The sequence below is a fragment of the Stegodyphus dumicola genome, chromosome 2 (assembly GCF_044657685.1).
Source record: "Stegodyphus dumicola isolate Sdum_Otavi_A_Nest chromosome 2, ASM4465768v1".
Lineage (NCBI taxonomy): Eukaryota > Metazoa > Arthropoda > Arachnida > Araneae > Eresidae > Stegodyphus > Stegodyphus dumicola.
The window spans coordinates 105,537,768-105,553,903 of NC_140769.1; the positions used below are offsets into that span (position 1 = coordinate 105,537,768).

Here is a 16,136-nt window from a genome sequence, read left to right on the forward strand (position 1 = left end):
CTGATTACCCTGATAAAAATTCCAATAAATACATATATAAACTTCATATTTATCATTTGCTAAAAAATTCTCAAATAAGTTACAATGAAATGCTTTCAGGAACAAAAATTTACAAGTTACAAAAAAAAATTATATGCACATAATTAGACAAAAGGGGTGTTACAAACATTTAACAATAAGAATGAAACATAAGAATTTTGAATTCCTAGCAAGTGTCAAGTTTGTTGAATTTTTACAATTTTTCTTTTTTTTATTATTGGGGAAGATGCAGTTATGTATTCTCAAATAATGATCTAATTTAAAATGCCTAAATATATGAAATGTTTTGCTACCGTATTTTAAAACTACCAATGAATAAATATTGATAGATGCTAAAAAATAGTATTTTTCAAATCATTCTCCAGGTTTCTCATCTGTTAAGAAATTCAGTCCCACACTGAAGTGAAAAAAAAGCGGAAAATGACTAAACAATTATGTGTAAATTTGTATTTATGAGAAACAGAAAATGCCGTTAAAAATTGATTAAAATTAATTTAAGGATTTTTAGTGTTAATCAATTGTAAACTTGCTTAATTATGCGTTATCCTCTTTGTTAAGGAAGAAAATATCTAATAAAATATATATTCTTCAGAAAGCAAACCAGCATCAGCCAGATATTCAGTATATATTTATTACTACTAATCTGAAGTATGTTGAATTAATTTCTTTACTATACTGTTATTATTTTAAGCATAAAAATATATAAGGAAAGTAAGGTTAGGTATTTGAAATTAGAAAATGCAGTCGATGAAATCAAATCGGAATATATATATTTAAAACCAAACGATATAGTAAGCCTTATGCAAGGAAATAAAAACTACTTTTCATTTTCTCTCCTCTTAAAGGAATAACAGCGATAAGTGGTTTCATGTGGCAACCATGCTTTCTGTACATAAGGACGACTTTAGTGACGTAGTGTGCGGCGTGCCGTGGCTTCGTTTATAGGAGGTACTGCTCCCACACTCTTTCACCCTACTCCTTCTCCCCTCACCCGATCCTTATCAGAAGTCGAGTAAAAAGATATTTCTACATCTTGACACTCGAGAATAAAATACGATCTGTGTGTGTGTGAACCCTCCTTCCTTCTATTCTAACCTCGTTGTCGCTAACTGTGCAGCCACCATTAATATTCCCACTGGGGCTCGCGAATGGGGGATGATAAAGGGAAGCTGACTCGTCGTCCATTTTGAAGCTAACTAAGCACGTTTGTTGTTATTCTCTATTTTGGATCATTATTATTTTGTTGATCGATTCACTCTTAATATTTAAAAATATGGGTGGTTGTGCTGCCCCAAATTGTTCGAATCAATCCAAAAATAACTTTAGGTTGTTTCGTTTCCCAAGAAATGAAGAAAGACGAAGAAAATGGATAATTAATTCTCGTCGAGATCAATGGATTCCGGGCCCAGGAGCGTATCTTTGTGAAGTAAGTTCAGCTTCGTACTTTTCCATAGAATGTTAGAAAAATTACTCTTCCTTCAAAATATGCATTTTCATTCAGCTATCACTTATAGACGATCAACTGATTTTATAAATACAAAATCAATTGCAGAATGTGTATGTGTTTGTGCTGTAAAATATCGGCAATACTGTTTATGATGTTGTTTCTTTTATTATCGTAAAGAGTTTACAGTGTTTGTAAAATTGTATCCTACATTTCATGTAAACTTTGTGCTCGGTTAGAAATGTGATGTGCCTTTTTTTATTTAATTTTACTGTACCGTATGATTCTAACGCTAAATCTGTTAGTTGGCGCCAGTAAACTGGAAACTGGATAGTATGATCTAAATAATGAATTATTTTGGTTTTTCTTTACAGTAAAATAAATATATTCTGTACTTTTTATGCATTTTGAAGACGTTAAGTGTTCATTTAAATATTCGACGAATCATTTTGGTCCCATTATCACACTTTATGTAGTAGTAAATCGGGAAAAGGGCGCGTTTTTAAAAATTGCACAAACTCTGTATTTATGTACACATCGACCTATTTTCACTTAAAAAGAACACCAGACAATTGCACAAATTCGGCATTGCACACTTCCTTGACTTTGTCCATGTACACATCAACGTATTTTCATTTAAAACGTCAAAGAAAATTGACAAAAATCCAGTTCTTCTTACTCTTGTAAAAAGTGCCAAACAAGTGGGTGATTGATTTTGCACTTCACCTGTAAATCTTCATGTTGTATTTTTAACTGTAGTTATGTTAAATTTATTTTCAGTGTATGAACAGGAAATATGTTTTAAGTTGTTTTACAAACTTAATTACATTTTCTTAATTTTGTTCTATTTTTGTATAAAAATTAAAATATATCAGGAAATTGCATTCTTAAAAGAATGATTAAATTAATATAATACATATAACTTTAAGTAAATACTAGTGCTTTTGATTTTACTGTTAAATTTCATGCATGCTTTTGATAAATTTGCAGGTACATTTTGAAGAAAATCAATATGAATGCTCTAGGCAAGATGGACGTAAAAAACTAAAGCCCAATGCTGTGCCAACTCTTTTCAATGTGCCTAATCCTCCACAACTGTTGACTCCACAGCATCTGAAAGGCATTGGTTTACTAAAGCATCATTCAGTGACATCCAATTTTTGTAATGTATGTGCTTTTTATTTTTATGGTTTTCATAAAAAAAATATTTTAAAAATTACAAATGGACTAATTTGCTTTATAAGAAAGCAAAATATTGAAATTAAGGCATTATATAATAAAGCTTTAATTATAATGCCTAAGATTATATTAAAAAATTAAAATTTTTAATAAGATATAATATTTTATAATGTCGACTGAAATTTTGCTGTTATTATACATATATTTAAAATTAGGCATAAAAGCAACCTCAATTTGATGAAGTTTTTGTAGTTTTTCGAGGTCAGTCATACATGGGTCTGTTTTCTTCAAATTTGTTGCTGAACAAGAGAAACATGTATCTGATTTCCATCAAAGGTGAAAGAGTTTTGTTCAAAATCTGAATTAAACTAAAGTTGCTTTTTTGCTTAATTTAAAATTTTAGATAAGTAGAGAGGAATATACATGGCGTGGCATAAGTAAAAGAAATAGTACTGAAATTAATTAGTTTAATCTTGTGTAATACAATAATATGGTAATGTAGTAATAATACATTTATTTTAATGTCCTATATGTCTTGTCTAAGTCTTCCTCCTCAGAAGTGGGTTATACAACACAATTTTAGGCTGATCTTTAGAATATGGTAACTGGTAGTTTGGCGACATTTTGGAGGCGATAAAGGTTACTACCTGGGACTTTGGTAATAATGTGAGCAGTACTCAGTTCCGATTACGCATTATTTTGTGTGAGGGAAATGAGAGATCATGGGATATGTCATGTGATATTAATGGACGAATTACGGTTCTTTAATCGGAAAAGGGGGGAATTTGGAAAAATATCTGTAGCTGTATATTATTTTGTATTAAGCTTCATTGTGTGTTGTGTGAAGTAGGGTTGAATAATTTTGGGATTGTATGGCGCTGTCTAAAGTGAATTCTAGATTTTTAATGCATTTGTGTGATAATTCAAAAGAATTGGTTGAATGGTGCATGAGTGTAGGTTTAATTGCGGATAAGTATGAATGTTCAAAATGTGGGAATGAAATGAGATTGTGTGAAAGGAAGGATATTACTGATAAGTTTGAATGGCGGTGCAAGAAATCTGGTGAAAATGGACATTTTGTGAAACGGAGTGTAAGGAAGGGTACGTGGTTTGCTGAAAGTCGTTTGAGTATGGGTGAGATTTTATTGATTTCTTATTATTGGGTGAATAGATTGCCAGTTGACTATTGGATTTCGGATTTAGAAATTAGCAGTAGGACTGCAGCTGATTGGAATTCTTTTTGTACGGAAGTGTGCGTGGAATTTTGCGAAAATGATATGGGTATGCTTGGTGGTATGAACGTTATTGTGGAAATTGATGAGAGTAAGTTTGGGAAGCGGAAGTATCAGAGAGGTAGGAGAGTGGAAGGAAAATGGGTGTTTGGTGGGATTGAAAGGGGTAGTAACAAATGTTTTTTTAAGGTTGTGTGAGATAGAAGTAAAGATTGTTTATTAAGTTTTATAAAAGAATATATTCTACCGGATACTATAATTATTTCAGATTGCTTTAAATTGTATGAATGTTTGGAAGATGAAGGTTTTAAACATCTTGCTGTGAACCACAAATATTATTTTAAAGATCCAGAAACAGGTGCACATACCAATACAATAGAGGGCACGTGGAGTGCTATAAAAAGCGCCATTCTGAGGCATTGTGATAAAGAGAATTTTGCTTTTTATTTAGCGGAGGAAGTGTGGAGGAAAAATTCGCAGAAAAAATTGTTCAATAATTTTATTGAATTCATAATAAAAGTGTATCCATCATGTAAGCAAGATTCTGAAGAAGATTAGGTAAGTTAGTATTTTTAATTATTTGAGGATATTATTTTTATGCATTGTTCTAAATGTAAGGTGGAAGTAAAGTAATTTGGTATTATTGGGAAAATTGTTATTAGCAATGATTTAGTTTAAAGTAATTAGGATTGTAAGCTAATTTTTATTAATTTAATGTATGTGCTTATTTATATTTTAAGTAGTGTTTTTGAATTTAATTATATTTTAATTAAATGATAGTTATTTTGTGATTTTATGTTTGTTGAAATTTGGTATACGTTCTAGTTGAAGTAAACGTGCATGGAAATAATTTAAATATTTGACACTAAGTATTTGTAATGTTTGCGGTATGAATTCGTTGGTGACGTTTATAATATAATATATAATTTAGAGGTAAAAGTTTTTGGATATTTTATTTATTTTATACATGGAAATGTTCATATTTGGAAAGGGTATATACTTTTTCGTTATTAGGTAATTTCATATATGTTCTTTTTAACGGGTTTCAAGATTCAGAAAATTGTCATGCACTTTCGTGAAATTTTTCTAATTTATGAGAAAAAAGCAGTGTACATGGATATGGTGAAGAGTGTGCGCAATGCCATTTTTGTGCAGTTCTGGGATTTTTTTTTAAGTAAAAATAAGTCGACGTGTACATGGTTTAGTGATATTTGAATTAAATGATAGTTATTTTGTGAATTTTATGTTTGTAGGAATTTGGTATACGTTTTAGTTGAAGTAAACGTGCATAGAAATAATTTAAATATTTGACACTAAGTATTTGTAATGCTTGCGGTATGAATTCGTTGGTGACATTTATAATATAATAGATAATTTAGAGGTAAAAGTTTTTGGATATTTTATTTATTTTATACGTGGAAATGTTCATATTTGGAAAGGGTATATACTTTTTCGCGATCTGGGATTTTCATATATGTTCTTTTTACCGGATTTAAAGATTCACAAAATTTTCATGTATTTTCGTGAAATTTTTCTAATTTATGACAAAAAAGCAGTGTACATGGATATAGTGAAGAGTGTGCGCAATGTCATTTTTGTGCAATTCTGGGATGTTTTTTTAAGTAAAAATAAGTCGAAGTACGCATGCTTTAGTGATATTTTAATTAAATGATAGTTATTTTGTGAATTTTATGTTTGTAGCAATTTTATATACGTTTCAGTTGAAGTAAAGGTGTATGGAAATAATTTAAGTATTTGTCACTATTTTTAATGTTTGCGGTAAAAATTCGTTGGTGACATTTATAATATAATAGATAATTTAGAGGTAAATGTTTTTGGATATTTTATTTATTTTATACGTGGAAATGTTCATCGTTGGAAAGGGTATATACTTTTTCGCGATCGGGAATTTCATATATATGTGCTTTTTACCGAGTTTAAAGATTCAGAAAATTTTCCTTCATTTTTGTGCAAATTTTTGTAATTTAAGAGAAAATAGAAGAGGAGTTTATGAGAAAATGGCATCAAGAGGAATCATATTGTCTTTTACTACATGGATTTTAGCAGGGAAAATAGTGTTTTGAATTTGAATGTACAGTCAAAAGTCGTTAATTCGGACACCCATAATCCGGAATGATCTATAATCCGGACCTCAAAGCTACAAACTTTCTGCGCATGCGTTCATTCGTACATGCGCACAGGCATTTACGAGAGCGCGTAAGACCCTTACGACTGTGAATATGTTTGTGCGCATGCGCGTTTAATGTGTAACGGAGTTATACGCTAAGCTAAAGTTATCTAATTCAGTTAATGTTGCTGATTGCGTTGTTCCTTAATCTTCGAATTGGATCCGGCTTATTATTTTTTGCAGACTGTTAGACCAGTTTTATAAAAGTAAGCTTGAACTTTCGATTATGACAAACAGAATTTCCGATATATATTTACTACAAAGCGAAAGTATGTTTTGAAATCCGAAATCTGTTTATCAATTTCACGCTGCTCTGCGGCAGAGGGGGGGGGGCAGAAACGTCATTATTAGATTATGATAGATTAGAAAGATTATGTCAAATAGAATTTCCGATATATATTTACTAATATGTAATTTGTATCTACAAAGCGAAAGTATGTTTTGAAATCCGAAATCTGTTTATCAATTTCACGGGGCGGATTGGAAGTTGATCTGTCAGCACTATCCTTATCTTCAGGGCAGATGTTTTTATTTTTATTTGGTTTATAATTCCGTACTTTTCATCTCGATATACTCCGTCTTTGATATGATTTAAATCAAGTTCCTCGTCATTATAATTCGCTTTCGATAGTGAAGAAAGTGACCCAGAGGTTTTTGAAAACGAAAACATTTCGATTGACAAATTAGTCGGTATTCTCAACACAGCAATTATAGGACTTGAACAGCGGAACTTTGTAACTAAACAAGAAATTATGTCTGTTTAATAGAATTAAAGAGAAAGTATTATCACATGAAACGAAGCAACTTACATTGAAGGAAATGTTTACTAAAGTAAACAAATAAATATTAAGCTTTTTCTTTTTGTAAATTTTGATACCCTTTAGATCATAATTGTTCTTTATTTCATAAATTACGGTTTCATATTTTTAATTTTGTAATTTCTGCATGCCATCTTACGAGATTTAAACTGATGATCTATAATCCGGAAAAATCGATAATCCGGAATCGCCGAAGTCCCGATGAGTCCGGATTAACGACTTTTGACTGTAGTCCTGAAAGAATCCAATGCTTTGAACTGTGTCTCGGCCAAGTCCTGAGAATGTAATTCTGGAAGGATGTAATGGTGGAGAACCAATTTTGCAGTATGTTTTCTCCGTAATAAGTGTTGTTTGTGATCCACTGTCATAGACAGCAGTTAAGATGTTTCCCGCAAGTTGAATGTCAACATGCATAGGGTGCTTAGAAAATTTTTGCGTGGAAAGGGGATGTACAGTACTATCAGATGTAGAACAATTAGAAGATTCCGTGGTAGAAGTACCAGAACGTTTGGGACAGTTGGAATGAATGTGACCATAATTTTGGCAGCCATAACAGAATTCGCCATTAGATTTATTTGTACAATTAATGCGTTTGTGTCCTTTTAGACCACAGGAATAACATACTGGTTGAGTATCTGATGTATGTTTAGCATGAATTTTAGCATTGGGAAAGGAATTTGTAAATTTCTTTGGAGTATTTTGCTTCACATGTTTTGAATTGTTAAAGAGTTTTTCATAAATCTTCAGTTTTTCTTTAAATTCAGGAATGGATTTACAACCGTATAAAATTATTTTGTTGTTTGATGAACCAGGAATACCATTTATAACATACTCAATCAAAGAAGAATCATCCATAGAACCTTTGTGTGTGAGGTCTCTCATAGCTAAAAAATATTCTTGTAAGGTTTCAAGTGGTTTCATGTGACGAGATTCCATTATTTTATGTAATTGAAGGCTATTAATTTTTTCCGAAAATTCATCTAATAAATGGTGTTTTAATTGTTCCGCATTAGTAATTCCACGAATTGATCTTATTAATGTTAAAGCTGGACCTGTAAGACATTTTTTAACAAAAATTACTTGGTGTACAGGATTCGTGATTTCATAGAGATTAAAAATATCTTCTATGTCAGAAATAAAAGTTTCAACGCTGTAATTATCCCGAGAGGAAAAGGGTTTGATCAAATCAACAATGTCTATTAAGCCAAAACATTGAAACGGAACAGTCTGTGTTTGCGGGTTAATTGATACCAATAAATTTGCAGGCGCACTTTCAAGAGAGATTTTTGCCTCCATTTGTTTACATAAAGATTCATCTGGAGTGTGATTAACCTTTTAACTGTCATGCCCGAGATAGCACTGGTGTTCGAAAATGTCACGCCCGAGTATTTCTCGGGGTAATTTTTTTTTTTTTTTTTTTTTGATTGCATCGTATTGTCATACCCGAATATATATCGGGAGATGTTTATTTCAGCTATATTTGGTTTTTCCAATAAAAAAATTTGACAATTTGTGTACCCAAATCATCAAAATAACTTGACAGTTAAAGGGTTAATGCCTGTTTGGGCAGCGCTGTGCGTTGAGGGTGAACTTTGCACCAAAGCTTCTTCTTCAAGGTCGCTGTGGTCAGCGGAATCTGATTTTAATAATGAGACATCAGCTAGGTTCGTAAGAATATTGTTAGCACAGTTCTCAATATCGGTGGAAAATTCTAAATGCAGTACGCTAAGATATGGCAATTAAATCTGTGAGAGAAAATTCTTGTATAATTTTTTGTTTTGTATCTTCAAAGTGAAATGGTTTGGGAAAACCAGAAAAACTGCGTAACCTAGCACGATTCTGCCGATCACCATCGGAGCGAGAAACTAAACGATGTAAAAGCTTGATATGCTTGGTACTGGCAGTTTTTAATGACTGTGCAATGTTGGGATAATCGTTAAGTGTAGCCATTATTTATCAGTTTTGTTTTAACCAAATATGAAATTCCACAAAATATATATGTTTCGATTTCATCAAATATTATTTATCTGGTTTCAGAAATTAGTATACCAAAATATACTCTTAATTTTTCATATTTTTCAAAATAATATTAATTCTTCTTAGTATATTACACAATAACTATGATGGTAAAACACTCAAATATCATAAATAAAATTGTGAACATATGATTCAAACAAATGGTAAAATATATCGTCAAACAAATCTTCATATAAGACTATTTTAAGAATGGAAAATAGAATTTCACGTTAAAATATGATATCAAAATTAATAACTTCAAATAATATTCTACAGTCCTTGTAAAATATAGGCATCACAAGAAATAAGAAATTTATGCACCAAATTCGAAAACGAAAGTAATTCTTCAAAGTAACTTTTTTAATATATCACAATTCTGTAAATAGTCAGTAATGTATTTCCATCAAAATCAAATACCTTTAGTTTATTCAATTAAACTTCATCAAAACTGTTTAATTAATTGCCATCAACATCAAATTCGAAAACGGAAGTGTTAATTCTTCAAAGTAATAATCATTCAAAAACAAAATGAATTTTCATCAAAATCAAATGCCTTTCGCTTTTTCAAATAAACTTCATAAAAAGGCGTCATCAAATATTCATAATAACTTGAAAGAATATTACTTCCTCATTAGCATTACTTCATCAAATAAAATTAGCTCTACTTACGTGCTGACGAATCACAACAACGGGTATCTTGCGATATTATTCCACAATAGTCCATCATTTATAGTTATATTCGGTATGTTATATGGTAGTCTAGGGGGTTTAAAAAGTTGAAGAGAAAAACAGATTTTAGTTCAAGAAGTCGAAAGAGTTCGCGGGGCCGAGACCCCATGTGGGATGAGGTTAGGATTAAAGTAGAGGAAGGCAGTGGCATTTTAAAGGTATTTAATGCTGAAAGAATAAACATGATTATGGTATGTACAGAGTGAAAGGAAGTAAGATAAAAAGTTCTATTCATCATGAAACGAAATCACATCATCAATCAACAATCATCATTGTCGAACAGCATAGTTCAGTTCCATCCATCACCACGTCACAACCTCATCGGAATGGAAGTCTGTTCATTTCCTCATGCAGCTGGAAGAAGTATCTCGCTACTGTAGCTGTTGCCAGATTTAGGAAAAGGCTGTGTTGTAGGAGCGAATGTCCACATACATATGCAGTAAAGTTGTATGCTGTCTGACATGTTTAATGCTTCCAGCTCTTGTACAACAACTCGTAAAATACATTGTTATACAGAGTGCTGCAAAAAGGTAGGCAGGATTTCAAATAGTGGTTTCTCAGTTTGTAAAACCGGCAACACTGTGCACGCAGTCGTGTTAGGTAGACAAAAGTATACAATTGTCAGTTATCGACATGGCTTGGAGAGGAGTGCCTCGTGCTTTCATTGTCGAGGAGTTTTTTAGAAATGGGGAATCTGTAATAGCGACGCAGCATGCCTTCCGTAAACAGTTTGATGTTGGTCAGCATGCCGGAAAAAGGTAGGCAGGATTTCAAATAGTGATTTCTCGGTTTGTAAAACCGGCAACACTGTGCACGCAGTCGTGTTAGGTAGACAAAAGTATACAATTGTCAGTTATCGACATGGCTTGGAGAGGAGTGCCTCGTGCTTTCATTGTCGAGGAGTTTTTTAGAAATGGGAAATCTGTAATAGCGACGCAGCATGCCTTCCGTAAACAGTTTGATGTTGGTCAGCATGCCGGAAAAAGGTAGGCAGGATTTCAAATAGTGGTTTCTCGGTTTGTAAAACCGGCAACACTGTGCACGCAGTCGTGTTAGGTAGACAAAAGTATACAATTGTCAGTTATCGACATGGCTTGGAGAGGAGTGCCTCGTGCTTTCATTGTCGAGGAGTTTTTTAGAAATGGGGAATCTGTAATAGCGACGCAGCATGCCTTCCGTAAACAGTTTGATGTTGGTCAGCATGGCGCGGTTCTGGATGAAAGAACAATTCGTCGGTGGGTTTTACATTTCAGAGAAACAGGTTCTGCGCTTAAACAAAAATCTACTAACCGACCAAGGGCAGTAAGAACACCAGAAAATATGAATGCAGTAAGAGTTTCGGTACAACAGTCTCCAAAGTGTTCAGCTCATAAGCATGCAGCTGCTTTGGGAAGTGTTCGAAGAATTTTACACAACTCACTCCAAATGCATCTGTACAAAATGATGGTAGTGCAGGAATTAAGTGAAAGAGATTTTGAAACCCATACAAATTCATAATGGGATATTCTTCAAAACATTCGCCAAGGTGCTGTATTCATGTCTAGTGATGAAGCTCACTTTCACCTATCTGGCACCGTAAATAAGCAAAATTTCCGTTATTGGTCAGCAAATAATCCACAGGAACTTCATGAATGACCACTTCACAGTCCAAAGGTTACCGTCTGTGGGGTCCTTACTTTTTCGAAAAAGATGGAATAACGGTAACAGTCAACGGAGATCGATATTTTGATATGCTTTACTATTTCCTGCGTCCAAAAGTTAACAAGTTGAACGATAATCTGGTTCCTACAGGATGGTGCTACATCGCACACCATGCGTCGTTCACTTAATCTTCTTCAAGAAATGTTCCCAAACAAAGTGGTGTCATTACGGGGTGATCTCAGCTGGCCGCCGCGTTCACCTGATTTGTCGCCTTGCGACTTTTTTCTTTAGGGTTACCTCAAATCGAGAGTTTTTACACATCGTCCATGGATTTTGGAAGAGTTAAAGGCAGCCATAAGACAAGAAATTGCCGCAATTCCCCAAGAAATGATTTATCAAGTAATGACACGCTTCCGTGAGAACCTACAAGAGTGCATCGACAATAATGGCCGTCATTTAAAAGATTTCGTTTTAAAAAAATAACGTTCCTAAATGGCATGAAATGTAGATTTCAAAAAAAAATGTTTGCTTTATGTGGTTTGGTTTTTATTGACATCCCAAATAGTACCTATCATTACCACCACCTTGTATTTCATTTGCTACATAAATATTGTTATATTTCATTTTCGACATAAATAAAAATTTAGTTAAATAAATTAAAGAAATATATATTTTGCAGTATAAACAGAATTTTAGTAATATAAAATGGAAGGAACAATTTATCATTAAAAATTTAAATTTCTATTTATAGTATCTCACATCTGTATTGCATACTGAACTGAGAAGCAGCAATAAACTTTGTTTTATGTTTCAAATTAATATTTCCATGTATACAATAAGTAAAATGCTGTATGCAAAAATGTAAAGTAACCCAGGTCAATGCTTAGCATCTTTCCAGATGGCTTTCCATTTCTCCAGCTATTTTTGTCAGTGTGACTGCAGATCTTGATCCCTCCTATAGGAATTTCAGCATTTTAGCATAGCAGTGAAGTGGATCCTGCAGTTTTTGCCATTTTCAGCAAAATCTCAGACTTAAATTTCTGCAGACATACAGAACAATATGCCTCGCTTAAAGGCTAAGTGGGCCTCTTTTCGACTCTTCATTTTAGGATTTTGGTGCTGAGGTTATATGCAATGCCAAATTTGTGCATTTCTGTGATGCTTTTTTAAGGAAGACTGGTTGCTGTATACACAGGAAGAGCAAAAGCACAAAACAAAAAAACAAGACGTGTGCATATCTTGTATGGGAAAAGAAGAATGTAATAAAATGAACAGCGTTGGATGCGTCACTGAAATAAACGCAATCATCCCCAACCAATCGTTTCTCTCTAGTTTCAACAATGAGTTTGCACTTTTTGGTGGGGATGCGGATATTCAGAATATGCTGAGCAAACTTATATGCTTTAATAATAAACTTAAAATAGTTTCATTTTGTTATTTTAACCCATTGCAGTCATATATCTACTCTCAACCACCAAAGCATTTTCACCGTTCCAGTCGTATGTCTGCTCTCAGCCACCACAGAAAAGAATCATATTGATCTCATATCATATTAAGTAGACAAGCTGCATAATATTTCATATTATGTATTACTGTTCATTCAATGAAAATTAATTCTGAACATAAATCATTTTTAACTTACAACGTGTGAAAAAACTTAACTATGTGAAAATAAAAATTCTTCTGTATTTTATTTTATGTGATTTAATTTAATTAAATTTGCTGAAATTCTTGGTAGTTGGTTATGGTTACAGCAAGATATACAAGAATATTCTTCCTGGGAAGATTGCTATTAGAGAGAGCTTTTGAAGAGATATTCGCTGACATAGTCTATTATCAAAGCTGGCATGCTATATATGTCAGCCAAACTAACAGTATACATATATAGAGGGTGTACAGAATTGATGGTTTAAGGGTGCTGGTGGTATGAGAGAGCAAAAGCACAATGAGTATGAAAAATATGAAAATGAGAAGTCATTTTAAACACAGATATTTACAAGAAATAGTGTCCTATATTTAAAAGAATTGTTCAAATGGATGACCAGCAGCTGCAATATATACATCACAAGGACAATGGATCTCATCTATGATTGACTCTCCTGTCATTAGAATTAGCATTGGTGCTGCTGAAGTATATGACATGCTGGGCATCTTTCAAAGTGTATGCCATCATCATAATGCATATATTGTTGTTAATAATAGTTTATTTAAACTATTCTTATAATGTCAAACATTTTTGTGTTAAACATCCCATGATTGAAGCAACATTTTGTACTCCACATTCTTTGTACGCTTCCACAACACACTGTATCGTGAAAAGTGTAACTTATGCCATTTATTTTCATACCTTAGAGTTGTGACTATTAATTTTGGCATACATACATATACAGTACAAAGTCTTTAATCCGGATTTGTCGGGACTTCCGGATTAGGGTTTTTTCCGGATTATAGATAATCAATTTAAATCTGGTAAGATGGCATGCAGAAATTATAAAATTAAAAATATGAAACCGTAATGTATGAAATAAAGAGCAATTATGACCTAAAGGGTATCAAAATTTACAAAAGCTTAATATTAATTTGTTTACTTTATTAAACATTTCTTTCAATGTAAGTTGTTTAAGTTGCTTCGTTTTTTGTGTAATACTTTCTCTTTAATTCTATAGACAGACATAATTTCTTGTTCAGTTCCACTGTTCAAGTCCTGTAATTGCTGTGTCGAGAATACCGACTAACTTGTCAATCGAAATTTTTTCATTTTCAATAACCTCTCTGTCACTTTCTTCACTATCAGAAGCGGTACATCGAAACATGCTTTCGCTTTGTAGATCCTTTGGCAGCTCCAGAATCGGAAACTCTTTTTGACATAATCGAAAGTTCAAGCTTACTTTTCATAAAATTGCTCTAACAGTTTGAGAAAAATAATAAGCCGGATCCAATTAGAAGATTAAGGAACAATGCAATCTGCAACATTAACTTAAATAGATAATTATAGCCTAGCCTATACCGTCTGTATACATTAAACGCGCATGCGTAAAGGTGTTATGCACATGCGCAGAAAGTTTGTAGCTTTGTGGTCCGGATTATAGATCATTCCGGATTAAAGACTTTGTTAAACGTCCACGGTATATACTGTTAGTAGGCTAAAAGTCACTACTCATTGAATGCTGAGTTAATTATAAGTTACATAAGATCTAGATATTTTGCAATATAGTTTAGTATTTTTTGTTTGTACTAGCTGATAAAAAAAAGAAAATCAGGCATACTACTCATTTAAAAATGATACAGTTTTTCATGTAATATAATTAACAGTAAAATTAATTCTTGATCTAAAAGTTGCTTTGTTCTTGAAAAAAATAATTTTATTAATAGTTTGACCCTTTTTTCTGATTTTCATCTGCATTTTAGTTATAGTGTGTATTCTGTTTTTGCATTGCATTAAAAAAAATTTTTGAAACGGTTTTGGATTTATTTTCTGTTTCTGGAATTGATATTACATTTTAAAATTATGATACCAAAACTAGTTTCATCATTTTACAAAAGACTTGTATTCATACATGTGCTTATTACTTTGCAGTTGCAATACCTGTTACACAATTTAAAATTTGTTCATTTTTTATAATACAAGATGTTCATTTTAAAAGTGGACTCTTCATAAAAATGGTATGTGTGGATATTTTTGAAGCATACCTTGTTTGTATACATCATATGCTAACTGATTTATTTTATTATGACAAAACACTGAAGGCTGTCTGCTTAAAGGAAGGGGTGCCTTTGTGGAGGACTTTGTAAGGGAAACTGGCTCGTATGCATGTTACAAATGGAAAAAAAACCACAAAAACATCGATGCAGCCAGCCCGTTTGTCTGACTCAAACCCAGGTCAAACTACGAATGTTTAACGACTTTACCACTTGGCTGCTGGTGGGCCACATTATATGTTAATATAATGCCCCAATTTAATGCATTTATCTACATATTTTTAGTGACAAAATGTAGTTTTTCCCTATCTTATATTCTGACTTGCTTGTTAACATTCAGTAATGATGTTCATTCTTCTGCAATGAAACAGTGAATTAATAGACAGTGCCTTGCAAGGTTCAGCATTTATTATTGTGTTAAAAAATACTGACTCAGTAATTTGTTGCCTTAATGTGGCAAATCAAACAATAATATGTGAAAAGATGGAAGGAAGAATGATAAACAAGTGCAAGTTTTCAAGGCTTCATACTTTGCAAATTTGGTCACAGAGATAACCATTTCGATGAGACCATTCCTCATGTGGAAATATTGACACAAATTAAGCTTTTACGAAACAACAATCAGAAATATGGAACACAGTACGACAATATATAACACCTGCTCTGTGCAAAAGTATCCACGATTGTCGATGATAAAATAGTAGATCTATAGGGTGGTTTGAAAAGCTAGATGTTATATCGTTAGTCTGAGTTCAAATCTCAGAGAAGGTACAGATGCTTTATAAATGTATAGTGATTTTCTGGTATGTGGGCATTTGAAAACTACTGAAGGCAAAGTCCCCTTGAGAGGCTGGTCTTAGAAGAAGAGGGTTAAGAGACCCTAGGATTTTCGTAAAGTATTCCTAGGCGAAACTCGGATAAAATTTAGTAAAGTTATTCTGTCTCCAGATATGCGCTTAGGCCATGGTGAATGAAAGCTGTTCTCTCGCCCCACCCATAAACATTCATGAAGGCTTCTCCACTGCTAGTATATCCAAGTGTGCAAATCAGCAACAGAAATACATATCAAATACTGTAGTGATTCAAATTTGAATTTCAAGACCAATCTTTGAAGACTTAAATTTTAAGATTTATTTTACATGAGATTATAT

The 16,136-nt window shown here is 32.7% G+C and overlaps 1 protein-coding gene across 2 annotated transcripts in view; it reads left to right on the forward strand.

The window, feature by feature from the left end:
* The first annotated feature begins 993 nt into the window (after positions 1–993).
* The window catches only part of LOC118195838 (betaine--homocysteine S-methyltransferase 1-like), a 145,966-nt gene continuing 130,823 nt past the window's right edge, over positions 994–16,136 (forward strand). Inside the window, exons 1-2 of one of the 2 annotated variants that reach the window (XM_085810984.1) lie at positions 994–1,465; positions 2,474–2,650. In XM_085810984.1, the coding sequence (XP_085667110.1) occupies positions 1,313–1,465; positions 2,474–2,650 (330 nt within the window). In that variant the 5' untranslated portion in view covers positions 994–1,312. The other variant, XM_085810985.1, reaches the window with a different exon arrangement.